Source organism: Rhinoderma darwinii, chromosome 1, assembly GCF_050947455.1.
Source record: "Rhinoderma darwinii isolate aRhiDar2 chromosome 1, aRhiDar2.hap1, whole genome shotgun sequence".
Taxonomy (NCBI): domain Eukaryota; kingdom Metazoa; phylum Chordata; class Amphibia; order Anura; family Rhinodermatidae; genus Rhinoderma; species Rhinoderma darwinii.
Window position 1 is genome coordinate 217,689,436 of NC_134687.1, and position 27,593 is coordinate 217,717,028.

At 42.3% G+C, this 27,593-nt stretch overlaps 1 protein-coding gene across 1 annotated transcript in view; it reads left to right on the top strand.

Annotated features, from left to right (window-relative positions):
• CENPC (centromere protein C) overlaps positions 1 to 27,593 on the top strand; it is a 525,969-nt gene that overhangs the window by 436,770 nt on the left and 61,606 nt on the right. The window contains exons 13-15 of the mRNA XM_075861598.1: positions 9,807 to 9,863; positions 11,751 to 11,822; positions 19,948 to 20,019. Coding sequence (XP_075717713.1) covers positions 9,807 to 9,863; positions 11,751 to 11,822; positions 19,948 to 20,019 — 201 coding nt within the window. The remainder of the gene's footprint in view (positions 1 to 9,806; positions 9,864 to 11,750; positions 11,823 to 19,947; positions 20,020 to 27,593) is intronic.

A 27,593-nucleotide genomic window follows, 5' to 3' on the forward strand; every position in this document is an offset into this window, starting at 1 on the left:
GGTGTCAGTGGGATGAGCGGGAGCTCCCTCCCTCTCTCCAAAACCACTCAGATGCGGTGCACGCTATTCAGCACCGCATCTGAAGGGTTAAACGGGTGAGATCGATAGGAATATCGATCTCACCCGGTCGAGCAGGGACGCCCCCAGCCCTCATCTACCTCTGACTTATTCCGATGCAGCGATGTAAAAAGTCTATTGCATTGGAATAAGGCCCGTTAGTGACCGACGTAAAAACACTATGGGCCGGTCACTGACGGGTTAAAGAGGCTCTGTCACCACATTATAAATGCCCTCTCTTCTACATAATGTGACCGGCGCTGTAATGTAGATTACAGCAGTGTTTTTTTATTTTGAAAAACAATAATTTTTGACGGAGTTACGACCTATTTTAGCTTTATGCTAATGAGTTTCTTAACCCCTTAAGGATGCAGCCTAGTTTTGGCCTTAAGGCTCAGAGCCCATTTTTTCAAATCTGATATATTTCACTTTATGTGGTAATAACGTCGGAATGCTTAAACCTATCCAAGCGATTCTGAGATTGTTTTCTCGTGACACATTGGGCTTCATGTTCGTGGTAAAATTTGGTCGATATATTCAGTGTTTATTGGTGAAAAATTGCAAAATTTAGAGAAAATTTTGAAAAAATAGTGTTTTTCAGAATTTAAATGCATCTGCTTGTAAAACAGACGATTATACCACCCAAAATAGTTACTAGTTCACATTTCCCATATGTCTACTTTAGATTGGCATAGTTTATTGAACATTCTTTTATCTTTCTTGGACGTTACAAGGCTTAGAACATAAACAGCAATTTCTCATATTTTTAAGAAAATTTCAAAAGTCTTTTTTTTAAGGTACCTGTTTAGTTCTGAAGTGGCTTTGAGGGGCTTATGTATTAGGAACCCCCATAAAACACCTAATTTTAAAAACTAGACCCCTCAAAGTATTCAAAACAGCATTTAGAAAGTTTTTTTTAACCCTTTAACCCTTTAGGCATTTCACAAGAATTAAAGTAAAGTTGAGGTGAAATTTGCAAATTTCATTTTTCTTGTAACAGAACGTTTTACCAGAGAAACACTAATGAATATTTATTGTCCAGATTCTGCAGTTTTTAGAAATGTGCCACATGTGGCTCTAATGTGCTCGTGGACTAAAACACAAGCCCCAGAAGCAAAGAAGCACCTAGTGCATTTTGAGGCCTCTTTTTTATTAGAATATATTTTAGGCAGCATGCCAGGTTTGAAGAGTGCCAAAACAGTAGGAATCCCCAGAAAGTGACCCATTTTGTAAACTACACCTCTCAAGGAATTCATGTATGGTGGTTGTTGCCATTTTGACCACACAGGTTTTTCACAGCATGTATTTGAATTGGGCTGTGAAATTAAAAAAAATTAATTTTTTTCCAATAAGATGTCATTTTTGATAAAATTTCTTATTTTCACAAGAAATAAAATACCCCATTTTGTTTCCCAATTTGTCCTGAGTGCGGCAATACCCAATTTGTGGTGATAATCTGCCGTTTTGGCCCATGGGAGGGCTCAGAAAGAAAGGAGCGCTATGTGTTTGTTGGAGTCCAGATTTTGCTGTTTTCGGGTGCCATGTAGCATTTGCAGAGCCCCAGAGGTATCAAAGCAATGGAAACCCACCAGAAGTGACCCCATTTTGGAAACTACACCCCTCAAGGAATTGATTTATGGTTGTTGTTACCATTTTGACCGCACAGTTTTTTCACAGCACGCATTTGGATTGGGCTGTGAAATTTAAAAAAATTAATTTTTTTCAATAAGATGTCATTTTTGATCAAAATTTATTATTTTCACAAAGAACAAAATATCCCACTTTGTTGCCAAATTTTTCCTGAGTGCGGCAATACCCCATTTATGGTGATAAACTGCCGTTTGGGCCCATGGGAGGGCTCAGAAGGAAAGGACCACCATTTGGCCTACTGGAGCTTTTCTGGTGCTAAGTCATGTATGCAGAAGCCCCTGAGGTACCAGTACAGTTGAAACCCCACGAGAAGTGACCCCATTTTAAAAACTACACCCCTTAAAGACATTCATCTAGAGGTGTAGTGAGCATTTTGACCCCACAGGTACTGTGTAAAAGGTAATGCGCAGCAGATGGTGCAGAGTGAGATTTGCAATTTTTTTCTATATATATGCCATGTCAGTGTCCGATATATTGTGCCCAGCATGTGCCACTAGAGATATACACCCCATAAACTGTAATGTGGGCTCTCCCAGGTACGATAATACCCTACATGTGGCTGTTATTAGCTGCCTAGGAACACGGCAGGGCTCAGAAGGGAAGGACCACAGTTTTGCCTACTGGAGCTTTTCTGGTGCGAAGTCATGTATGCAGAAGCCCCTGAGGTACCAGTACAGTTGAAACCCCCAAGAAGTGACGCCATTTTAAAAACTACACCCCTTAAGACATTCATCTAGAGGTGTAGTGAGCATCTTGACCCCACAGGTATTGTGTAAAAGGTAATGCGCATTAGATGGTGCAGTGTGAGATTTGCAATTTTCTATATATCTATGCCATTTCAGTGTCCAATATATTGTGCCCAGCATGCGCCACCAGAGATATACACCCCATAAACTGTAATGTGGGTTCTCACGGGTACGGCAATACCCTACATGTGGCTGTGATCAGCTGCCTGGGCACACAGCAGGGCTCAGAAGGGAAAGATGAAGGGGGATAATCTGTGCGAAGTGTGTCAGGTTAGATTAAAAATCGACAGGATGTATGATAAATTTTAAAAACCCTTTCATACAGAGCCCTGGTTTTTCGGGACACGTGTCACATTGATATATTGTGTCCTCTCTTATCCCCCTCTTATAGCAGACTTTGCACCTCTTTTGACTTTTTCCATTCTTGCCAGTTTGGGGAACTCCTTCTGGACAGTGTTGCCCTGGTACGATGCGTGTGGCCTCGCTTCCAGAAGTACTGGGTGCCCCCTAAGGTGGTCCCTAAAGATTAGGTTCTTGATAACCACCGCTTGAAATTCCAGGAAAGTTCCCATCTGGTCTGTACATCGACGTAGCACGTACGCATTGTACAATGCCATCTGTATGAGGTGCCCGGCCAGCTTCTTATACCACACCGCATGGCGCTGTAGGGCTTCAGGACTTGATCTGACAAGTCCACCCCTCCCATGTACCTACTGTAGTCCAGGATGCAGTCTGGTTTGGGGGTCTCTGTACTGGTACCTCGTACAGGTACATGGGTACTGGTGTGGGCATGTATTGTTGTCAATACAAGAACATCTCTCTTGTACTTGACACACAATATGTTGCTGCTAGATTGTGCCATGCTCTCACCCCTTCTTGTTTGCCCAAGCAGTGTCTTAGGGAGGCCTCTCAGATTTTTTTCTAGCAGTGCCACATGCCGCAGTACTTCCGGAAGCAAGGCACTTGAAGAGTGAGACGCTGGTATAAAAATGATCCAGGAAGAGTTGGTAACCCTCGTCCAGCAGTGGGTGCACCAAATCCCACACAATTTTTGCATTAACTCCCAGTAAGGGGGGGCATTCTGGGCGCTGAATACTGCTGTCCTTCCCTTCATATATCCTAAATTTGTAGGTATACCCTGATGCACTCTCGCACAGCTTATACATCTTCATGCCATACCTTGCCCTCTTATTCGGCAGGTACTGGCGGAATTGAAGCCTCCTTTTAAAATGTACCAGGGACTCGCCAACAGAAATACACTTCTCGGGGGTGTATGCTTGGGAAAAACGGGCACTGCAACGGTCTTATAGGGGTCTCCGTTTATACAAATGGTCAAAACTGGGGTCATCTCGGGGTGGGCACTGCTCATTATCAGTATAATGTAAGAAGCGAAGTATTGCCTAATTAATTTTTTTTAGGTTCCAGTTCAGTTCTGAAGTTGCTTTGAGGGGCCTATATATTAGAAACCCCTATGAAACACCCAATTTTAGAAACTAGACCCCTCAAAGTATTCACAACAGCATTTAGAAAGTTCATCAACCCTTTAGGTGATTCACGGGAATTTATAGCAATGTAGAGGTGAAATTTACATTTTTTTTTGTCAGAAAATCCTTTTTTTTCCATTTTTTTCTATAACACAAAAGGTTTTACCAGAGAAACGCAACTCAATACTTATTGCCCAGATTCTGCAGTTTTGAGAAATATCCCACATGTGGCCCTAGTGCGGTAATGGACTGAAGCACCGGCCTCTGAAGCAAAGGAGCACCTAGAGGATTTTGAGGCCGCCTTTTTATTAGGCACCATGTCCGGTTTGAAGAGATCTTGTGGTGCCAAAACTGTGGAAACCCACCAAAAGCGACCCCATTTTGGAAACTAGACCCTTGAGGAATTCATTGTAGTTTTCATGGGGTGCATGCGGCTTTTTGATAAGTTTTTATTCTATTTTTAGGGGGTGTGGTGTGGTGTGGTGACTAAAAAACAGCAATTCTACTATTGTTTTTTTTTTTTTTTTTTCTTTTTTACAGCGTTCAACGTGCGCTATAAATGACATATTCACTTTTTTCTGCGGGGCGATACGATTACGGCGATACCAGATGTTTATAGTTTTTTTTATGTCTTACGGCGTTTGCACAATAAAATACTTTTTGTAAAAAATCATTTACTTTTTGTGTTGCCTTATTCTAGGAGCCATAACTTTTTTATTTTTCCATCAATAAAGTCGTGCGAGGACTTGTTTTTTGCGTAACGAACTGCAGTTTCGATCAGAACCATTTTTAGGTACATGCGACTTTTTGATCTCTTTTTATTCCATTTTTTGGGAGGTGAAGTGACCAAACAATTGTGATTCTGGTACGGTTTATTATTATTTTCTTTTACGGCGTTCACCGCGCGGAATAAATAATGAAATCATTTTGTAGTTCAGGCCGTTACGGACGCGGCAATACCAATTATGTATAGTTTATTTGTTTGTTTATATATTTTTATTAATAATAAAAGACTGATAAGGGAAAAAGGGGGATTTTTACTTTTATTATTTATAGTGCAGTGTATTAGAGCTGTCAGCTACTCACTGACAGCAAGCATAGTGGTTCCTGAAAGTCAGGACCCACTAGGCTTCCGTCGATGGCATAGCCGGACGCCATTCTAAGGTGTCCGGTTGCCATAGTCACCATCGCCGGCCGCTATCGTGTAGCAAGCCGGCGATGGAAGCTTAACCCCTAAAAAGCCGCGATCTCTATTGAACGCGGCTTTTAAAGGGAATGTGTTGCCAGAAAAACATGTTTTTTTTTTAAAATTTAAACATTTAGTGTGTGGGTGATTAAACATTGTTCAAATTTTTTTTTTTTTTTTGGCACGAGCCAGGAAATATTATAAATTATTTCTAATTTATAATACTACCCATTTTTGGCCACTAGATGGGGCTGTTCCCAATTTGCAGCATTGCAACATTGGGTTAAAAGCCCTCGCTCTAGTGAGCTCTCAGCATCCACCCCTCCTTTATCCTGACTAGTGCCGGGATAAACGAGGGGTTTGAAAGGTTTAACCTCCTACACTGTGTGTCGCCATTTTTTGAGGTAACCCACAGTGTAGTAGGTTTACATACAGTAGTAAACACACACAAACACTAACATACATTGAAATCTCTTACCTGCTCCTGCCGCCGCTGCTCCCTCCGGCCCGTCCGCTCCGTTTGCTGCCGCTGTTCCATGTGCACAAGTCCGGAAGCCGCGACCGGAAGTAGTAATATTACTGTCCGGCCGCGACTTCCGGTCCACAGGAAAATGGCGCCGGACGGCGCCAATTTCGAATAGGACTGTGTGGGAGCGGCGCATGCGCAGTTCCCACACAGACGCCGTACACGGCAGTCAATGGGACGGGAGCCGTTCGCAGTCCCTATGGGACTGTGGCTGCCGTATTCCATGTCTGTGTGTGTCGTTAATCGACACACACAGAAATGGAACAAAAAATGGCAGCCCCCATAGGGAAGAAAAAGTGTAAAAATAAGAAACAGTAAAACACAAACACACAAATGAATATAAACGTTTTTATTACAGCACTAACATCTTTAACATATAAAAAAATTATTTGCGATGACACTGTTCCTTTAAGGGGTTAATCAGCGCGGACACAGCGATCGGTCCCCGCTATAGGAGCTACGGCAACTGCTATACGAGACAGCAGCTGTCACAGCTCCTGCATTTGTCGGGAAGACGGCCGAAACGGCCGTTACTCCCGTGACGTACTATTCCGTCATGGCGCGCGATCGGGATGGTTTCCATGACAGAATAGTACGTCACTGAGCGTTAAGGGGTTAATGCCCAACTGGCCGTGTTTTCGTTTCTGACCAAGTGGGCGTTGTGGAGAGAAGTGTATGACGCTGACCTATCAGCGTCATACACTTCTCTCCATTAATTTACACAGTACATAGTGTTCTTACTAGACCACTATGTGCAGCCACATACACACACATTAATGTTACTCAAGTGTCTTGAGAGTGAATAGACATCACTACCAACCAGGACGTGATGTCTATTCAGAATACTGACACTTCGGTAACGTTTGTGTGTGATTTACAGCAAGTGCAGTGTACCAGATCTTCAAGTCCCCAGGTCAGTGTAAAAAAAAATGTTAAAGAAAAATAAATAAAAGTTTTAACTAATAAAAACAATAATCGCCCTGTTTCCCTGATCAACTCCTTTATTATTAGAAAAAAAATGAAAACATGAAAAAAATATACAGAATAGGTATCGCCGCATTTGGAACGGCCTGATCTATAAAAATATCACTTTATTTTTACCGCACGGTGAACACCGTAAAAAATGTTAATAGAAAACAATGACAGCATTTTATTTTTTGGTCATGTTGTATCAAAAAAAAATGAATTAAAAGTAATCAAAAAGTTGCAAGTAACGCAAAATGGTTCCAATAGAAACTACAGTTCGTCACACATAAAACAAGCCCTCCCCCAGCGATATCAACTAAAAAATAAAAAAGTTATGGCTGCCAGAAAATGGCGACACTAAAACATGATTTTTTTTTTTAGAAAAGGGTATTTTTATTGTGGGAACGTAGTGAAACGTAAAAAAACAATATAAATTTGGTGTCGCTGTATTCGTATCGACCCGCAGAATAAAGTTAACATGTTGTTTATACTGCACGTGAACACTGTAAGAAATAAAAAAACAAAACCGTGCTAGAATTGCTGTTCTTTGGTTTCCTCATCTCCCAAAAAATGGAATAAATAGTGATAAAAAAAATCGCATGTACCCCAAAATCGAACCAATAAAAATTACAGCTCGTTACACAAAAAACGCGCCCTCACACAGCTCCGTCACCGGAAAAATAACACGTTATGACTCTCAAAACGCAATAATGCTAAATTACAGTAGAATTTCACCAAATGCCCCACATCGTCATTTTCTGAACCCCACAGGTGGACCCCGTAGATGCAGTGGAGATGAGGAAACTTTAGGGCCTTGTGCGGCTTATAGGGCTAGTGAAGAAGTCAAAGATTAGGCAACACTGGAGCGCAGATATTTTGTATAATACCCAATAACCCGGCCTGTGCATAAAGGATTGGTTCAAAGCGTACCACACCAATCCATGGATTATTCATTCACCCCATTATTATGTCATCCTATTATGACCTGTTGCACTCTGCCCAGTTTACATAAATGGCGCTCCTTCCCTTTAGAGCCTTGCTGTGTGTCCAAATAGCAGTTTATGACCACGTGTGGGGTATTTCCCTACTCTGGAGAGAATGCTTTACAAATGTTACGGTGCTTTTTCTCTTTTTTTTGTTGAGAAAATTAAAAATTTTGAACTAATGCTACGTCTTATTGGAAAATAATGTAATATTTCATTTTCTCTGCTCAATTCTAATAAAATCTATGAGACACCTGTGGGGTCAAAATGCTCACTACCCCCCTAGATTAATTCCTCAATGGGTGTAGTTTCCCAAATGGAGTCACTTTTGGGGCGTTTCCACTGTACTGGTACCTAAGGGGCTTTGCAAAAGCGACATGGTGCAGAAAAACGAATCCAGCAAAATCTGCTCTCCAAAAGCCAAATGGCGCTCTTTCCCTTCTGAGCCCTGATGTGTATTCATACAGTGGTTTATTACCACATATGGGGTATGTCCGTACTCTGGAGAAGTTGCTTTACGAATGTTATGGTGCTTTTTCTCCTTTATTTGATGAGAAAATGAAACATTTTGACCTAAAGCTACATCTTCGTGGAAAAAAATTGAATTTTTCATTTTTACTGCCCAATTCTAATGAAATCTATGAAACAAAAATTCTCACTACACCCCTAGTTGAATTCCTCTAGGAGTGTAGTTTCCCAAATGGAGTCATTTTTGGGGGGTTTCCACTGTACTGGTACCTTAGGAGCTTCGGCGTTTGCAGGTAAGTTGATGTAGCTACTTACCTGCAAACGCTGGTGCTGCTGCAGAATCAACTGTAGCCTCTGGTGCCGATGTGTCCTCGCCGCTCGTCCGACACGATGCAGGACCTGGGGAAGTGACGTCACAGCGTGATCTCTCGAGAACACGCTGTGTGTCTGTGCACTGCCAGAAGCTGGGTGTTAACGAAGAGAAGTGGATGATGCCGATTCGTCAGCATCATACACTCCCATTCACAACGCCCAGCTAGTAAAAGAAGTAAAAACGCCCAGATGTACGCACATAATACACGCCCAGTTGTACTTTTACTTTAAACACGCCCACTTGGACTTTAGAAAGCCTCATTTGCATAAATATAAAAATGGTCATAACTTGGCCAAAAATGCTCGTTTTTAAAAAAAACAAAACGTTACTCTTATCTACATTGCAGCGCCGATCTGCTGCAATAGGAGATAGGGGTTGCAAAATCTGGTGACTGAGCCTCTTTAAAAAAAAAAAAAAAAAAAAGGATTACAAGTTCAGAAAAGACCTTTTCACATTTTTCCCCTAAAGTAGTGTTAAAAAAATAAAAGTTAACATAACTGGTATCGTCCGTAAAAGTCAGAACTACCACAATATAGCATCGTTTAACCAGCTCGGTGAACGGCGTAAAAAAAATAAATGATAAAACACGCAAATTGTTTGTTTTTTCATCAACTTAGCTTTCCAGAAAAAGTGATCAAAAAGTCACATATACCCCGAAATGGTATCGGTGAAAACTACAGCTTGCCTTGCAATAAGCCCTCACATCGCTAAATTGATGGGAAAAATAAAAAAGTTATGGCTCTCAGAACATGGCGGCACAAAACATTTTTTATTTGTTTTTTTGCAAATAGTTTAAAAAAATAAATAAATAATGGGGTAAAACAAAACCTATAAGTTTGGTATCGCCATAATCGTATTAACCGGTAGAATAAGGTGCACATGTCGTTTTTACCACCTGATGGATGCCGTAAAAACAAAACCCAAATAATGGCGTAATCGCTGTTTTTTTCCCATTTCACCACACAAATAATGTTTTTTTCGGCTTCCCAGTAAAATAAATGGTGTCATGACACACTACAACCTGTCCTGCAAAAAGAAGCCCCCATATGGCTAGGTCGACAAAAAAACAAAGAAGTTATGGCTTTTGGATGGCGGGGAGGAAAAAACAAAAATTAAAAAAATCTGAGATTGGCCGTGTCTTCAAGGGGTTAAAAGTGTGTATGTGACATAGGCATATGTGGTATGTATGAATACCAAAATATATGTTGTGCATCTAATTTTCTGCTTGGGTCACTCATTAAGACACAAATATCCTTTTTTTTTTTTCCTTCTTCTTTTCTTTTTTATTAAAGTAGCACTCCAGCGATGATTTTTGTATGTATATATATTATGTTTTCTTTTTCACCTTACCTAATGTTCATCCACAGCCACAGATGAAGATGTTACAACTGAAGATGAAGAGGACAAATCAATTGTTAATTCAAGTATGTATATTATCTTTCCATGTTCCTAGTCCCCTCATCGTGACAGATATATTTATTTATCGTATCTCGCGGGTACTGTCCCTGTACCCACGAGATCAACAGCAGGAGCACGGCTGTTATACACAGCCAGGCAACTGCCAGAATCGAAGAAGAGCACTCCGATTTCCGCAATTTTAACTCCTTAGATGCCGTGATCCATAGCGACCACGGCATCTAAGGTGTTTGATAGAGGGAGCTCCCTCTGCCACCCTATCAGCACACCTGTGAAGCGCAGATTGGTTTCCATGGCAGCACAGGGCGTAATAAAGGCCCCCAGGTCTGCCATCAGTAGCTGCCTATTAGGCCATGCCAGAGGCATAGCATAATAGATTGCCTGGCAGTTTTACAGATGATCGCATTGTAATGTCCTCTAGTGGTACTTAAGAGAAAAAAAAATAATTGAAAACCGATAGTTTCTGGGGGAAAAAAAGTAGGTGTATAAATAAAAATACACATATATGGTATCGCCGCAATGGTAACGACTCGAACAATGCGGTTAACACATTGATTAAACCGCCGGGTGAATGTCGTACAAAAAAAATACCTCAAACTGAAAATTTTCCATTCCTTTCCAAAACTTAATCCGATAAAAGTTAATCAATAACTCACATGTATACCAAAATAGCACCAATGAAAACTACACCAAACGCAGAAAACAAGCCCGCGTATGGCCACATCCACGAAAAATAAAAAAGTTACGGCTCTTGAAATGCGGCGATGCATAAACAAATATATATATTTTTTAAAAAAAGTTTTTATTGTGCAAACGTAGTAAAACATAAGAAAACCTATACATATTTAGTATCGCCACAAACATACCGACCCATAGAGTAAGGCCTTATTCACAGAAACGTGTGTTTTGCGAGGGTGCAAAAAATGCAGCGTTTTTTGTGCGTTGCAGTGCCGTGTGTCATCAGTAGTTGGTGCGTGGCTGCGTGATTTTCGCGCATATGGCTTCGTTATGACACTCTGTTTTTATGTTAAAACCACCTCCTTCATTTCTGTTTATTATTTGTCCCTTCATTTCTTTAACAACTGTTGTGCGAATCACGCGCAGCACACGGAAGTGCGTCCGTGTGCCGCGTGTGATTTTCATGCACACATTGTCTTCAATAGGTGCGTGATGTGCGAAAAACGACCAAGTATAGGACATGTCGTGAGTTTTACGCAGCGGATACACGCTGCGTGAAAATCACGGACTGTCTGAACGGCCTCATTGACTAACATAGGTCTGTGCGACGCGCGTGATTTTCACGCGCGTATGACGGACGTTAAACACGTTTGTGTGAATAAGACCTAATGGTAATATGCTATTTACGCGGCATAGTGAACAGCATAAATTTAAACCGCAAAAAAACTATTCTGGAATAGCTGTTTTATTTTTTTTAAATTCCCTCCCAAAAAAAAGTTAATACGTTTATCAATATACTATGTGCACCCAAAAATGGTGCAATTAAAATATTCAAGTCGTCCCACTAAAAACAAGCCCTCATACGGCTATGTCGATGGAAAAATAGAAAAGTTCTGATGGCGGCGTCTGACCGCTTTCTTGGCTGTATGTGCTTTTGCACAGGCGCTGAACAGTAGCGACACACACTAAAACCTTGTATCCTGCACTCTACTTTATACAAGTATGTATTGCAGCTCGAGCTGGTATGATATAACAGCTAAGATTCTAGGCTTTAATATCATTTGAAAATCGAAGCTTTAGCCCTCGTATTCAAGTCGTGGCCAGCATTTAGAGTCATGAGGTATGAGACGTATGTCCTTGGCAGTGAGAGGGTGAAGTGTATCCATCGTTGTCTTTTTCATCCTACCTAATGACCATTTCCTTCAATTACTTTATAGATGTAGAATTTGGGGGCGAAGTACAAGACCTTACACCTGAAGACAAAGAGGGTGAAATACATGTTAGTTCAGGTATGTGTATTGTCCTTCCATGTTCCTTAATATTTTACTTTGCACAAAGAAAAAATGTGATTCTGTACAATACAAGGTCCCACGTTCTCACAAGACGGCGGGGTTCCTGTGGTGATCGCGTGGGCACAGCTTCTGTGCCCGTACATCACCAGATATTCCTCATTTTTATACAACTGCATCTTAGTTTAGTCACAGATTGATTGAAATGGATGCAACGATTTGTATTTGATATACTTAGATGTACTCTGTTTAACTGTATTACGTTTTTGGGTTTTATGTAAAAAAAAAAAGAACAGATCTAGTAAAACCGTACAAAACCTGGTGTGAACAGTACCTTTTAAATATCCAGAAATCTCTCCTAAACTGTTTGCTGTGGCACAATAAACCATAAAGTTCCTTCTACTTTAGCCCAGCTGCTCGATAGAAACTAGCCGTGTTTAGCGCCATTTCAGAAGTCGATGCAGCCAGGGACAGCAGCCATCTTGATTCCTATGGACAAGGTGACTGCAGCCGCAGGCCCTGTAACGAGAAGCTGGGGTAACGTATGAGGGGCTTTACAGTTCATTAGGCCACAGCAAGCAGTTTAAAGGCTTTTTGGAAATCATTTAGTATGGCAAACCCCTTTAATTATCCTAAAGAAGCAGAGTCTGGAGGTCAAAAAGAAGAATTTCCAAATTTGTCTACACGTTAAACAATGGGGAACATTGTGGATCAGGTTGAGTAAGCTTAGTAGGTTAGTGACGTTCCACAGCTGCAGTCCACTTGGCTCTGCAATTTGCATTATGATTTGTGAATAATATTTTTTTTACTTGATGGTGTTGCACCCTTTTAGATTTAAAGTGTCTTTATTTGAAACCTTGTGCCAGATCTTACAACGGGCTTGGAGAGAGGCGGAGTTCTGATTAATAGAACCCGTTCATCAGACTCCTTGGGCCTCGTACAGTTCCCCATGCAATGATACTGCCCAGCGTTCTGCCTGGATTTCTCCACGTTTGATGTAAGATTCAGCAGGAGATCACACATATGTGACTCAATTTCAATATTGTCTGAATGTTAGGTGGAGGAAAATACGCTATAGTGAACAGAGAAACCCAGCATAGAAAGCAAATGGGTACAATCCATATGAAACAGAAGGGTTATTTTTTTAGATATACATTTATTTGAAGTGTATTTATAATGTAGAAAGTGGTGAACAATACAAAAAAAACTTTCATTCTCGTTATTGCATACAGGAGAAAAAAAGAGTTGTTGCATCACACGAGTTGTCTAAAAAAAGATACAAACATTTCTGATATAGAACTACTATACAAATAATGTGACGCTAAATAAAGATGTTGTCCAGGGTCAGAAAAACATGGCTGCTGTGTTTACTAAAACAGTGCCACCTCTGTCCATGGGTTGTGTCTGGTATTGCACCTGTGCTCTGTTTTATTTTTCGTTTTTTTTGCTGCTGTTTTAAAATATAACGGCCAACTATTTTCTAAGGCCCCATGCACACGACCGTAAAATCGCCCATAATTACAGACTGTAATTACGGACCTATTCATTTCTATGGCCGACAGACACCTTCCCGTATATTTACGGGAAGGTGTCCGTGCTGTAGAAACTTTCCGAAAAAAATAGGACATGTCCTATTTTTTTCTTTTACGGACCGTGCTCCCAAACTTTATAATGGGCTCACGGGCCGTCTTTGTATTAATACAGCAGTATTGGCAAATGAGAAAATATCTCTTCTCAAAGTCAGTATCATGATCCCCGATAGGGTTTTATATTGGATCATGATTCATTTTGTCAAAACTCCAAATTTGAATTGCAACTAGCTAGAAGGGTCTTCTTTCTGGCTAAGTGCTTCTTTTAGTACTATTCTTTTCTATGTGGGTAAAGTGAGGTAAAAACCCTATAGGGCACCCAACGTGACTGGTCATAGTAATTTTTTAGCCTCCAGGTCCCTCAAATGGGAGGCACACACCAAGGTTTAGCCTGCAGTACAGGCCCATTTAAACAGTAATTGTCAACTCAAGTACCCACAACAGGTTAAATTTGAGGATATCTCTTAACCCCTTCCCGCCCAATCACGTAACTGTACGTGAAAATCGGCGGTGCGTTCCCGCCTTTTCACGTACAGTTACGTGACGACACTAACCTGTCACCATGTCAGATGACATGGCGATAGCGGGCAGATCGCGGTGGCGAGTGACAACAGACACTCAACGCTCGCCGGCACAGGACCAATCAGAGTGGTCCTGTGACGTCGATGGCTGTGATTGGTCATTCAAAACTGAATGACCAATCACAGCATATGTAAACAAAGGACGCAGAATTCTTCTTATCACCGACTCTGACAAGCTCATTTCTGTCAGAGAGCTTGTGAGATTCGGTGTGGGAAGCCCTGTGAGAAAATAAAAGTGAAATAAAAGTGAAAGAAAACTGAATAAAGATCTCTCCTAGATCTCCCCAGATCCTCCCAGATCTCTCCTGTCCCAGTCATTAGAGAATAGCCCCCAAATTGCCAACCCATTACCCCAGTGAAATTACTGCGCCATATTACTTTAGGCAATAGCCTAAATACCCTCAGATCGCCCCCTGAGAGAACATTGAGCCGTGTCAGTGTCCATACGATCCACAGAGATCGCCACCATTCACTGTTGCCGTGCCACATACAGTGACAGTTTTACCCAGTTTTCACAGTGATCCGGTCAGTTACATCCCGCTCCTACATTATTGAGAGCGCCAGTTTTTTCTCTAGTTAATACAAAAAAAATATATATATATAAAAAAAAAATTATAAAAATTTTTTTTTTTTCTTAGGGACAGTTACGTTTTTAAATTATATCGGTTACATTGCAGTGTACATTAGTGCAATATGGCATACAAATTTTATAGCCCAGAGGAGGCATACGCTATGCTGTGCTCGGATACAGACGCTGCTAGCGAGGATGAAATTCAGTTCGTGCTGACATCATCTTCGTCTAGCGAGTCTGATGAGCCCCCCCAGCAGCGCAGAAGAGTTGCTGGTTCTGACCAGCCCCCCGATAGTGAGGCGATATGGATGCCTGCTACGAATTATGCCCCCCAAGTTCCCGACTTCACTGCATCCTCGGGAATCCAAGTGGAGACCACGGGGTTCGGAGAGTTTGATTATTTTAAATTATTTTTCTCCGCTGATTACATAAATTTAATGGTCAAACAGACTAATTTATATGCAGGACAATTTCTCGCCCAAAATCCCACATCCTATTATGCCAAAGGACAAATTTGGACCCCCATAAATTCCGAGGAGATTTGCAAATTTTGGGGCCTGTTACTGAATATGGGCCTCATAAAGAAAACCAGCATTAGGGACTACTGGTCATCTGATATCCTATATTATTCCCCCCTTTATGGCAACATTATGACCAGAAAAAGATTTGAGGTCATCCTCAAATTTCTGCATTACGCAGACAATACCTGCTGCCCACCACGTGATCATCCAAATTATGACCGTTTATACAAAATAAGGCCTGTAATCAAACATTTGAATTCAAAATTTGCCCAAATTTACACCCTAGGAAAAAATATTGCGGTCGACGAGTCTCTCGTCAGTTTTAAGGGAAGGCTCCACTTCCGTCAATACCTCCCAAATAAAAGGGCCCGGTATGGAATAAAGCTGTATAAAATCTGCGAAAGTTCCACCGGGTACACTCACTGTTTCCGGATTTATGAGGGAAGGGATTCCAAAATTGATCCCCCAGAGTGCCCCCCTTCCCTTACTGTCAGCGGAAAAATTGTGTGGGATCTTGTACACCCGCTACTTGGCCAGGGATATCATGTCTATATAGACAATTTTTACAACAGCATCCCTCTCCAAAAGTGCCTTTTGGCAAGAGCAACAGTCGCCTGTGGCACAATAAAAAAAAATTCTAATGGCCTCCCCAAAACCCTCCTGGGTCAAACATTGCCAAAAGGAGGAAGCAAAGCAATGTGCAGTGACAACATGTTGCTAGTAAAATATAGGGACAAGAAAGATGTCCACATTCTGTCAAGCATCCATAAGGATAGCAGCATCCACGTTCCAGTTCGTGGCTCCAGCACCCCAACTGCCAAGCCTGCCTGCGTACTGGATTATAACCGCTTTATGGGTGGGGTGGATCTATCTGATCAGGTCATAAAGCCGTATAGTGCCATGCAGAAAAGTAAGACCTGGTACAAGAAGCTGGCAGTCCACCTCACCCAAATGGCAATGTATAACGCATTTGTGGTGTCCAGATACGCAGGCAATACAAATACTTTTCTCCAATTTCAGGAGACAATTATCAAGGCCCTTTTATTTGACAACACAGGAGGCGAGGGCAGTTCTTCACGAGATCACAGATGCCGTATAATCCCAGGCCAGCACTTTCCCTCAGTAATACCCCCCACTGAGAAGAAAACAAGACCCCAAAAAAGATGTCGGGTGTGTTCCAAAAAAGGCATTAGGAAAGACACTATCCACCAGTGTGACATGCCCCACAAAGCCAGGCCTGTGCATCAATGAATGCTTCAAAATTTTCCATACCTCCACTGAGTTTTAGATTATTTTATTTATACACCCGTTTATTTTACAAATTGGCCATTCTAAATTGATTTTTGAAGCTGAATAATTTTAGATCATATATTTTTGCCCACAAAATTGTGGTTTCACATTCTAATTAGTCACACCAAATTAAAATATTTTTGAAAAACCCCCAACAAAATTCTCACTATACCCCTAGATGAATTTACGTGGTTTCACGTTATAATTAGTCACACCAAATTAAAATATTTTTGAAAAACCCCTAAAAAAAATTCTCACTATACCCCTAGATGAATACCTTGAAGGGTAGAGTTTTCAAAATAAGGTCAGTTGGAATCACTGAAATTGCATACTTGAGATAAAAATTAAATTTTTATTTGACAGCATCATTTGCCTATTATTATAACTATGTCCTGCCATATAAAGCGGTTATATTAATTCTTATAAACTGTTTGGTGATATGGGCATAGTTTTTTATATTTGGAGGTTACTCAATTTACGAGCATGTAGGGCCTATCAACTCATTCAAGCTAAAATTATGTTCTGAAAAGCCAAAGAGCGCTTCTTTGCTTTGGGGTCACACTGTGTGGGCATGCAGCAGATTACGGCCTAAGTGGGGGTATTTCTTGACACAGGAGAAACTAGGTAATAAATGTTGGGGTGTGTTTCATCAGTTTCATGTACTATTTTGGAAAAATATGTCCTAGAAATGACGCATTTGTGAACAAAATTAAAATGTTATTCTTGAGGGTTGTAGTTTCCAAAATGGGGTCACTTTTGGGGGTTTCTACTGTTTTGGTCCCTCCAGGGCATTGAAAACACGACATGGCACCGAAAACCATTCCAACAATATCTGCGATCCAAATGGCACTCCTTCCCTTCTGAGCCCTGCTGTGGGTCTAAACAACAGTTTATTATCACATATGGGGTATTTCCGTAATCGGGAGAAATTGCTTTACAAATTTTGGGGTGCTTTTTCTCCTTTATTCCTTGTAAAAATGTGAAAAGTCTATGTTTTTTCAGAAACACAGTAGATTTTCATCTTCACAAACTAATTCTAATAAATTAAGCAAAAAATCTGTGGGGTCAAAATGCTAACTATATCCCTAGAAAAATTTCTTGAGGTGTGTAGTTTCCAAAATAGGGTCACTTTTGGGGGTTTCTACTGTTTTGGTCCCTCCAGGGCGTTGAAAACACGACATGGCACCAAAAACTATTCCAACAATATCTGCGCTCCAAATGGCAGTCCTTCCCTTATGAGCCCTGCTGTGGGTCTGAACAACAGTTTATTATCACATATGGGGTATTGCCGTAATCGGGAGAAACTGCTTTACAAATGTTGTGGTGCTTTTTCTCCTTTATTCCTTGTAAAAATTAGAAAATTCTATGTTTTTTCAGAAACAAAGTAGATTTTCATCTTCACAAACTAATTCTAATAAATTCAGCAAAAAACTTGTGGGGTCAAAATGCTAACTATACCCCTAGAAAAATTCCTTGAGGGGTGTAGTTTCCAAAATGGGGTCACTTTTGGGGGTTTCTACTGTTTTGGTCCCTCCAGTGCGTTGCAAACGCGAGATGGCACCGAAAACAATTCCAGCAAAATCTGCGCTCCAATATCCAATTGTCGCTCCTTCCCTTCTGAGCTCTAGCGTGGGTCTAAACAGCCGTTTATTATCACATATGGGGTATTGCCGTAATCGGGAGAAATTGGTTTACAAATTATGAGGTGCTTTTTCTCCTTTATACCTTGTAAAAATTAGAAAATTCTATGTTTTTTCAGAAACAAAGTAGATTTTCATTTTCACAGACTAATTCCAATAAATGTAGTAAAAAAACTGTTGTGTCAAAATGCTAACTATACCCCTAGATAAATTCCTTGAGGGGTGTAGTTTCCAAAATGGGGTCACTTTTGGGGGGTTTCCATTGTTTTGGCACCACAAGACCTCTTCAAACTGGACATGGTGCCTAAAATATATTCTACAAAAAGGAGTCCCCAAAATCCCCTAGGTGCTCCTTTGCTTCTGAGGCCTTTGCTTCAGTCCAGTAGCGCACTAGGGCCACATGTGGGATATTTCTAAAAACGGCAGAATCTGGGCAATAAATATTGAGTTGCTTTTCTCTGGTAAAACCTTCTGTGTTACAGATTTTTTTTTATTTCAAATGAATTTTGGCAAAAAATATAAAATTTGTACATTTCCCCTCTACTTTGTTTTAATTCCTGTGAAATGGTTAAAAGGGTTAAAACACTTTCTGAATGCTGTTTTGAATACTTTGAGGGGTGCAGTTTTTAAAATGGGGTGATTTATGGGGACTTTCTAATATTTAAGGCCCTCAAACCCACTTCAGAACTGAACTGGTCCCTGAAAAAATAGCCTTTTGAAATTTTCTTGAAAATGTAGGAAATTGCTGCGAAAGTTCTATGTCTTGTAACATCCTAGAAAAATAAAAGGACGTTCAAAAAACGGTGCAAACATAAAGTAGACATATGGGATATGTGAAATAGTAGCTATTTTGTGTGGTATTACTATCTGTTTTACAAGCAGATACATTTAAATTTAGAAAAATGCTAATTTTTGCAAATTGTCTCTAATTCTTGGTGTTTTTCACAAATAAATATTGAATTTATCGACCAAATTTTTTCACTAACATAAAGTACAATATGTCACGAGAAAACAATCTCAGAATCGCTTGGATAGGTAAAAGCATTCCAGAGTTATTACCACATAAATTGACACATGTCAGATTTGAAAAAATGGGGCTGGTCCTGAAGGCCAAAATGAGCTCGGTCCTGAAGGGGTTAAAGTAAACAGCTGTGCCAATGCATTGAACTACTTATAGTGCAGATTGTGAAGGATTAAAGGGGTTGTCCCAAGTCCCCATCTTACTGTTCAAGACCCGAGATACTGTTTATGCAAACCAACCTCCTCAGCTTCCTTCCGTCCTTATTCGGCGCCCCTGCAGCTCCGGTAATACTGGCCTTTAAGAAGCTTGTTGGGGCGGTACAACTACATTTCCTATGATCGCCCTCTGTTGTTGGCACTGACGTCAGTGAGGAGAAATGATTCTTCACACAGTACATGCGTGACTGAACAGCGCATGCTCGCCCTGCGCCGTTGTAACAGCAGGAATGCACATTATCCGTCTCACTGCATAGATAGAAGAAACCCGCTCTGCGCGGGGAAGATGTGTGCATGCTTGCCGGCTTAGATAAGGAATTACCACAGGACGTATCCATGGGCAGGAGGAAGAAAACAACCACAGTGAGTCGTGTTTCTACGTGTGTGAGAACTTGTGAGCGTTTGACATTTGAAAAGCAAATGTAATTAATAAGACTCTTGATTTTAATGTTGGGGGCAATGGGCCATGAATGTAAAGACGTACAACCCCTTTAAAGTGCAATTGCTGTTTAACTGGTAATGGTATTTGATAAATATTACTTTTACGGATTAGGGTAGCTAATCTAAGATGACTGCATACAAATTCCAGGGATACACAAATGTTTTTTTTATAGCATATATGTCCATAAAGCATAGGGTAGAAGAATAAACAACTTGCCATCTAATTAATCTTCTTTTTTTTTGTTTTTTTTCATAGCCGAAAAGGAAGAATTATTGAAACGCCATACAATTGTATTTGATCCTGAATCACAGAGCAATGTACTTGTTGGTATGTAACTGCTTTGCAACATATATGAGTTACATTTCATAGGGGTTCATGATTAACCCCTTCCCGCACCTTGGCGTAGATGAACGCCCAGGTGAGCAGTAACTTCGTGCACCTGGGCGTGCAGTTACGTCCGCGCTTTAACAGTTAACCGCTACACCGCATCGGCGGTTAACTGTGCAGGGTGTCTGCCCTGTTCTCCCCGTTGCCGATCAGCGGCCCGTCGCCGCTGAAATCGGCAATTAACCCCTTCGATGCGATGGTCGATTGCGATCACCACATTGAAGAGGTTTAGAGCAGATTGGCAGCCCTCCACATGCATTTGCGGGGGCTGGCGATCCTTATCACGGTAACCAGAGGCCAGACAATGACCTCCGGGTTGCCATGTACGGAAGCCTCGGAGGAGCAGCCTCCTGCTGGTCCTCCGAGGCTTCCTGTCTGTCAGTGTGTGTCACGTCACAATGACAGTTAGAACACATTATACTACGTAGGTAGTGTAATGTGTTCTTGCAGCGATCAGAGCTGCAAGTCTTAAGTGTCCCCTAGTGGGACAAGTAAAGAAAGTAAAAAAAAGATAATAAAAATGTTTTTAAAAAGTGTAAAAATAAAAGTTAGAAGTGACAAACAAAAAATCCTTTTTTTCCTATAATAAGTCTTTTATTATAGGAAAAAAATTAAGACGTTTAAAAAACGTACACATATTTGGTATCACCGCGTTCGGAACGACCTCAACTATACAACTGTAATATTATTTTTCCCACACGGTGAACACCGCGAAAAAAATAAGCGAAAAACAGTGCCTGAATCACAATTTTTTGGTTATCACCCCTCCGAAAATATACAATAAAAAGTAATCAAAAAGTCGCATGTACGCCAAAATTGTACCAATACAGACTACAACCCGTCGCGCAAAAAACAAGCCCTTACACCGCCTTTTTTTTTTTTTTCTTTTGAAAATATAACAATACAAACATTTCACGGTTTGTGCAAAAAAAAGTATAAATTTGCACGCAGTGCAATACATTTTAGTGAAACATCATAGTGTAACAACAGTATTCATGGATATATATATATACACACGTAGAAGAACAACAGTAGGAGGTAGCCTCCCACCTATCAGAATTGAATGATAAGAGAGATATAGCAATAACAGTATCATGTTCACATTAAATTAGTGCAATAGTCAGGGAGACCGCCCCCCCAGTAAAGTGAGAAGTGACACCTATAAGAGCACTTTTTAAGTATATGGACATACAACACATAACATCAGACAACAGAGGGAAAACACATACATACAAAGCGCCTCAGGTAAGTACTAAGATTCATTCAGAACCTGCCATCCAACCAGAGAGGTAGATCAGCACCTTCCCGGAATCTAGTCCATACCATCCAAGTTTGGACGAAGATCCCCGATTTGCCCCTATCAACAGACAGCAACTCCTCCATTCTCATGATCCCGTTCACCTCCGTTACCCATTCCGCCAGGGACGGTACAGTATGTGATTTCCAGTGACGAGGTATCACCGTTCTCGCTGCGGTCAAGAAATGTCTAAAGATCCCCCTTTTGAGGTGTGGGAGTGATCCAGGAACCATAGAAAGCAAGCCTATGGAAGCCGAGGTTGGAACCTCAGTATGGAAAAGCTTGTTGCCTAGATCAAAAATCTTCCCCCAAAAGGGACGTAGCATGGGACAATCCCACCAAATATGCAACATAGTTCCAGGAGCCCCCCCACACCTCCAACAATCAGCAGACACATCGGGGAATATCCTGTGTAGCAAGGTCGGACAACGGTACCACCTGGTTAGTATTTTGTAATTCTTTTCCTGTGCAAAACAAGACATCGGTAACTTATGAGCTAACAGGAAAGCGGTACCCCACTCCTCCTCAGAGTGTCTAACCCCCATTTCCTCGTCCCATGCGGCAGTAAAAGATAATTGAGAGAAAGAAAATTTCGGCAGAAGGATCCCATGCAGGTGAGACAACACGTGAGAAGGAGCTGTGGGCAAGGACAAGTAGAGTTCCAAAGGAGTCTTAACCTGTAGTAGGACCATACAATCACCTATGGAGGAAAGATAGGACCACAATTGCAAATAGGACCACCAGGTTGACCTCCTCCCCGGGCAGGCAGCAGATACATCTGTCATTGGCAACATGGCACCGTCTGGAGTAAGGGTCTCCGATAAACATCCACCATTTCCTCTCTCCCAACAGAGGAATGTATCAACACCCTCCGCCGGAGGGAAAGAAGGATTATCAAATAGAGGAGTCAAGGGACCCGGGCGATGAACAAGGCCCGTAGTACCCAAGATCCGTTCCCAAACCATGAGAAACTGACGTGTGAGGAAAGGTAGAGGGAGAGATTGTCTCTGAAGGACTGACAGCCACGGCAGAGAGGATAATGCCAGAGGAGACATAGCCTTTTCAATGCGCACCCATTGCTTACCTGACTCCGAACGGAACCAATCCACTACTCTCATAATTATCGCTGCTTGATGGTATCGTTTAAAGTCTGGGAGACCAGCGCCCCCGTCTACTTTTGGCCGGCTAAGGACAGCATACCGGATACGAGGCTTAGCGGAGCCCCACACAAACTTAGTTATGGCCCTATGTAAAACCTGGAAAAAACTGGATGGTACTGCAATAGGGACGGTCTGGAAGATATATAGAAATTTGGGCAAGACATCCATTTTAACCGCATTGATACGTCCAAACCACGACATGTGGTTTCCGCCGTATTCCGCCAATTCCTTCATGGTACGCTGTAAGATGGGCGTATAATTCAAAGCATACAAATCTCACTTTTGCGTAGGGACATGTACCCCTAGATATTTTAAAGATTTGGGTTGCCACCTTAACGGAAAAACCTGAGCGAGATCGGCAGCCAGAGGTTGATCCAAAGATATATTCAAGGCCTCCGATTTGGAGTAATTGACTTTAAAATTACTTAGATGGCCAAAGCGCTCAAACTCCTCCGTCAGAGATGGCAAAGAAATCATGGGAGTTGTGATATATACCAGGAGGTCATCCGCGTATAACGCCAATCTATGATGCTGTGATACCGTTAACATCAGGGTTATTCCGCAGCGCCACGGCCAGGTGTTCCATGACCAGAACATACAAAAGAGGCGAGAATGGGCACCCCTGTCTCGTGCCATTAGCAATAGACAGAGGATCAGATAATAGTCCGGAACACCCAGTGCACTCTATCAAAAGCCTTTTCGGCATCTATCGAGAGTAAACACATCGGTATCTTATGGGATTGGCAGTATGACGTCAAAAGGAGGGTTTTGTTGGTGTTATCCCGTGCTTCCCGACCACATACAAACCCCACCTGATCATCCACGATCAAGTCAGGAAGTAACGGCGATAACCGAGAGGCAAGTAGCTTCGCGAAAAGCTTCACATCTACATTAATTAACGATATGGGCCTGAAGTTTGCGCATACCGTTAGGTCCTTGCCTGGTTTAGGTAGAAGAGTTATATGAGCCTCGAGGAATTGAGGCGCAAAGGGACATGAGGAGGACACCGAGTTAAAAACTTTAGTCAGAAAAGGAGCCAATTGATCTTTAAATGCCTTATAAAATTTGTTATTAAACCCATCAGGCCCTGGGCTTTTGCCCAAGGGCGACTCTCCAATAGCCCGCTCCACTTCGGTTTCCCAAAAATCCTCCTCAAGCTCCAAAGCCACCCCCTCCTCCAAGGTCGGCAACGCAGTATCCTGAACATAGCGGTCGATTTTATCCCGTAACGATTCTGCCTGCATATCATGAAATTGGCCTTTGATATTATATAGCGCCGAGTAATAGTGTTTAAAGCAGTCCGTAATACCAACCGGGTCATGAACCTCAACGCCCGAGGGAGATGAAACTTTAGGGATATATGACGCCTGTGTACGGGGATGCAGTATCCGTGCAAGAGACCTACCGCATTTATCTGCATATTCGTATGAGTGCTTGCGCATCCGATCCCTGAATCGAGCATGCGACTGATCTATCAAAGAACGCAAGGATTCTCTCGCTGTAGTGAGCTCTGCAAAAATCTGTGAGGATGGAACCCTTTTGTGACAGGATTCCAGATCCCGTATCTGAATCAAGAGACGTGCAATAGCAAACCCCTTTTCGCGCTTCAATCGTGCCCCATTTTGTATCAGTACCCCTCGAATGACACACTTCAGTGCCTCCCACTGGAGTGGCAAGGGAGTAGCTTCATGTTCATGAACCTCAAAGAAACTGGTAATTGAATCTTTAATGGCCGCCACGCATACTGCATCCCGCAACAAGTTGTCATTAAGTTTCCAGGATTGGAAATTAGGTAATGAATTACTAAATGTAAGGGTCAGAAACACAGGTGCATGGTCCGACCAAATCATAGGGCCCACGTCAGAGCTAGGGTGCCAGGTAAGCAAGTGGTGGCTAATCAAAAAATCGTCTATCCTACTGTACATGTTATGCAGTGGGGAGAAATAAGTGTATTCTCTTACCTGAGGGTGTAGAATCCTCCACACGTCAATCAACTGCATGGAATGCATCACATTTTTCAGTGCCCCCAAATGCGACTTAGGAACCACAGACCTGCCCGAAGAGGTGTCAAGTCTGGAATCAAAAGTCAGATTAAAATCACCTCCAACAATTAGAACGCCCTCAGTGAACTCTTCTAGTTTCCTTAAATACAATCGGCCTACTCGTGCCTGGTCCTTATTGGGGAGGTACAGATTAGCCAGAGTAAAGATCTTATTACGTATGGATAGCTTGAGAAAAACATATCGACCATCCGGGTCAACCAGAACATCAAGAATTTTATGTGAGAGTGACTTATGAATACATATACTGGCACCCTTGGACTTAGATTCCGGGTTGGTACTGTGGAACCAGACCGGAAAATATTGATTCGTGAACTGTGGCGTATGGCCCGTCTGAAAATGAGTTTCTTGCAGGAACAAGATATGTACCCGCTCTTTATGCATGTTGTATAAAATTTGTGAGCGTTTTTCTGGGACATTAAGCCCCCTAGCATTAAAGGTACAAGTCTTCAATTGTGCCATTGCCACCTCTCACTAAAGAAGCTCGCAGATCAATGTACTAAGTAGAGGCGCGACGAACAACAACAGGACAAACAAGGAAGGGAGAGACAACAACAAAGACAAACAGACAGGTGAAATAATCACCCACCCCTTGAGCTACTCAAGGAGAAACAATCAAGAGTACACCGGATATAACCAGTGAGTCCCTAAGAGGAGAAGTGTCAGGACAAAGTCTAGCCAGTGCCCCGCTCCCCCCAACCCAGTGCAAATATCACACATCTTAGAACCAACACATGAATGGAAAGAACATTAAGGCAATTAGCTCAATATCACGAGAAAGTGAAATAATGCCCGACATTTGGTCAGGATCAAACCAGAGATACCAACATAACAATACAATCCGGGAAATCTATACAGTTACCGCATAAATGCACAGGCATGTAATTAGTAATAACATAGATAATCACATAACATACATGTTGCAGTAGTACTGGCAGCTGAAGAACATTAATTAATCCCGGGTAACTGATCAATCTGAACACCTGCAGCCCCTACCTAGGGCGAAAGTACCGGCATAACTGGGCATTAAATGACACATCGGACCTTCGCCTCCCAAGATATAACCAATAACAAATGAACTTAAGGCCTGGGCCTACTGCTGGCTGACAAAGAAACCTCCCTACGAAATCACAAGGGATCAGCCCGTCTCCCACCATGACGACCCATAGGAGAAGCGGGAGAACGACCACGCCGGCGCGGCCTTGAGCGCTGTGATGGTAAAGGGGCATACGGCCAATCAGGCAGGGAAACTCTCGGCACCTGGAGGGCAGCACAGAAGTCCGGAACATCCCCTGGGTCCCGAACACTCAGCAATGTCCCATCTCTGCGGACCTGTAGCTGGAAGGGATGACCCCAGGAATAGGAGATCTCATGCTCTCTCAGCACATCCAGTAAGGGACGAAGCACTCGGCGTTTGTCCAGGGTCATCTTGGACAAATCGGATAACAACTGGATCTTGACCCCTTGTAATAAGACTTCTCCTTTGTCTCGGGCCTTCCTCATGATCTGCTCCTTCAGAGAGAAAAAATGGACACGGCATAGCACATCTCTAGGCCTATCAGGATCCGGGTTACGAGGGCCGAGAGTCCTGTGAGCCCTATCAAGCTCCAATGGATCGTCAGCAGGGCGCCCCAGCAGGGAGTTGATCAAAGACTGCAGGACGGGTATGAGATGCCCCGAAGATATATCCTCAGGAATGCCCCGGAGCCGAATGTTGTTACGGCGATTCAGATTCTCATGATCTTCAGCCAAGTTAAATAGAGCATGAATCTGCTGGGAGTGCTGATCCAGCTGTTCAGCATGAGAGACTTGCTGCTGTGTAACAGAAAAAACATCGCCTTCTATGCGCTGAACTTGATCGGACAATTGAGAGACATTAGTCGTGAGAGCCTGTATCTCAGATTTATATGTCATCTCAAGACGATTCACATAACGCTCCATGTCCTGTTTAGTGGGCAATGAGGCGAGCTGTTGTCTCAGGCCCTGTAAATCATCTCCCATGCTAGCAGAGCCATTAATGTGGGGGGAGGAATGAAGATCCCAATCCCGAGGAGAAGCAGGCATTGATGCAGACCCCAGCATGCCAGAGGATGAGGAATGAGAGGCCCGGGCGCCATGACTGACACCACGTGGCGAGCAGGACGGTGCAGGAAGCGCCATGACAGTTCCAGAAGGGCCCATCTCTACCCCCGCCAGCAGGGAAGGAAACGAACCCTGGGAGCCAGAGACCGGAGAGGAGGTACTGTCGGTACCTGATGCTGCAGCTGCAACTCCCGAAGAAGACTCCTCTGCAAGCGGGAATCCTGGTCCAGTTCGTCTCCCCTCCAACAACGCCATCTTGGGAGACGGCCCGGCAGCAGCGTCGGTGAGAAATCGCTGAATGGAGCCGGCTGAAGACATCTGCCTCGTACAGTATGGAGTCCCCGAGGTTGCCTTAGATTTCCTGACCATTAGGTAGGTTCAAGTGTGTCTTATAATATGCTTATGAGCGGGTTATGGAAGTGCAGGAACGGAGCTCTCAAGCAGCACGTCTGGTCAGCGCCATGTCCAAGCCACGCCCCCCTTACACCGCTTTTTTTGACTGAAAAATAAAAAAGTTATCGCTCTCAGAATATGGTGACACAAAAAATAATTTATTTTTTATAAATAAGTGATTTTATTGCACAAACGCTGCAAAACATAAAAAAATTATATACATATGGCATCGCCGTAATCGTACCGACCCGCAGAATAATGTAAAATGGTCATTTATAGCCCAGGGTGAACGCCAGAAAAAAAAAAGAATAAAAAACATTGTCAGAATTGATGGTTTTTGGTCACCTTGCTTGCCAAAAAATTGAATAAAAACGTGATCAAAATGTACCCAAAATGGTACAAATGAGAACCACAGATTGTCCCGCAAAGAATAAACCCTCACAAAGCTCCGGTGGAGAAAAAATTAAAAAGTTCTGGCTCTCAGAATATGGCGATGCAAAATGTGCAGAGTGTCCAAAGGCA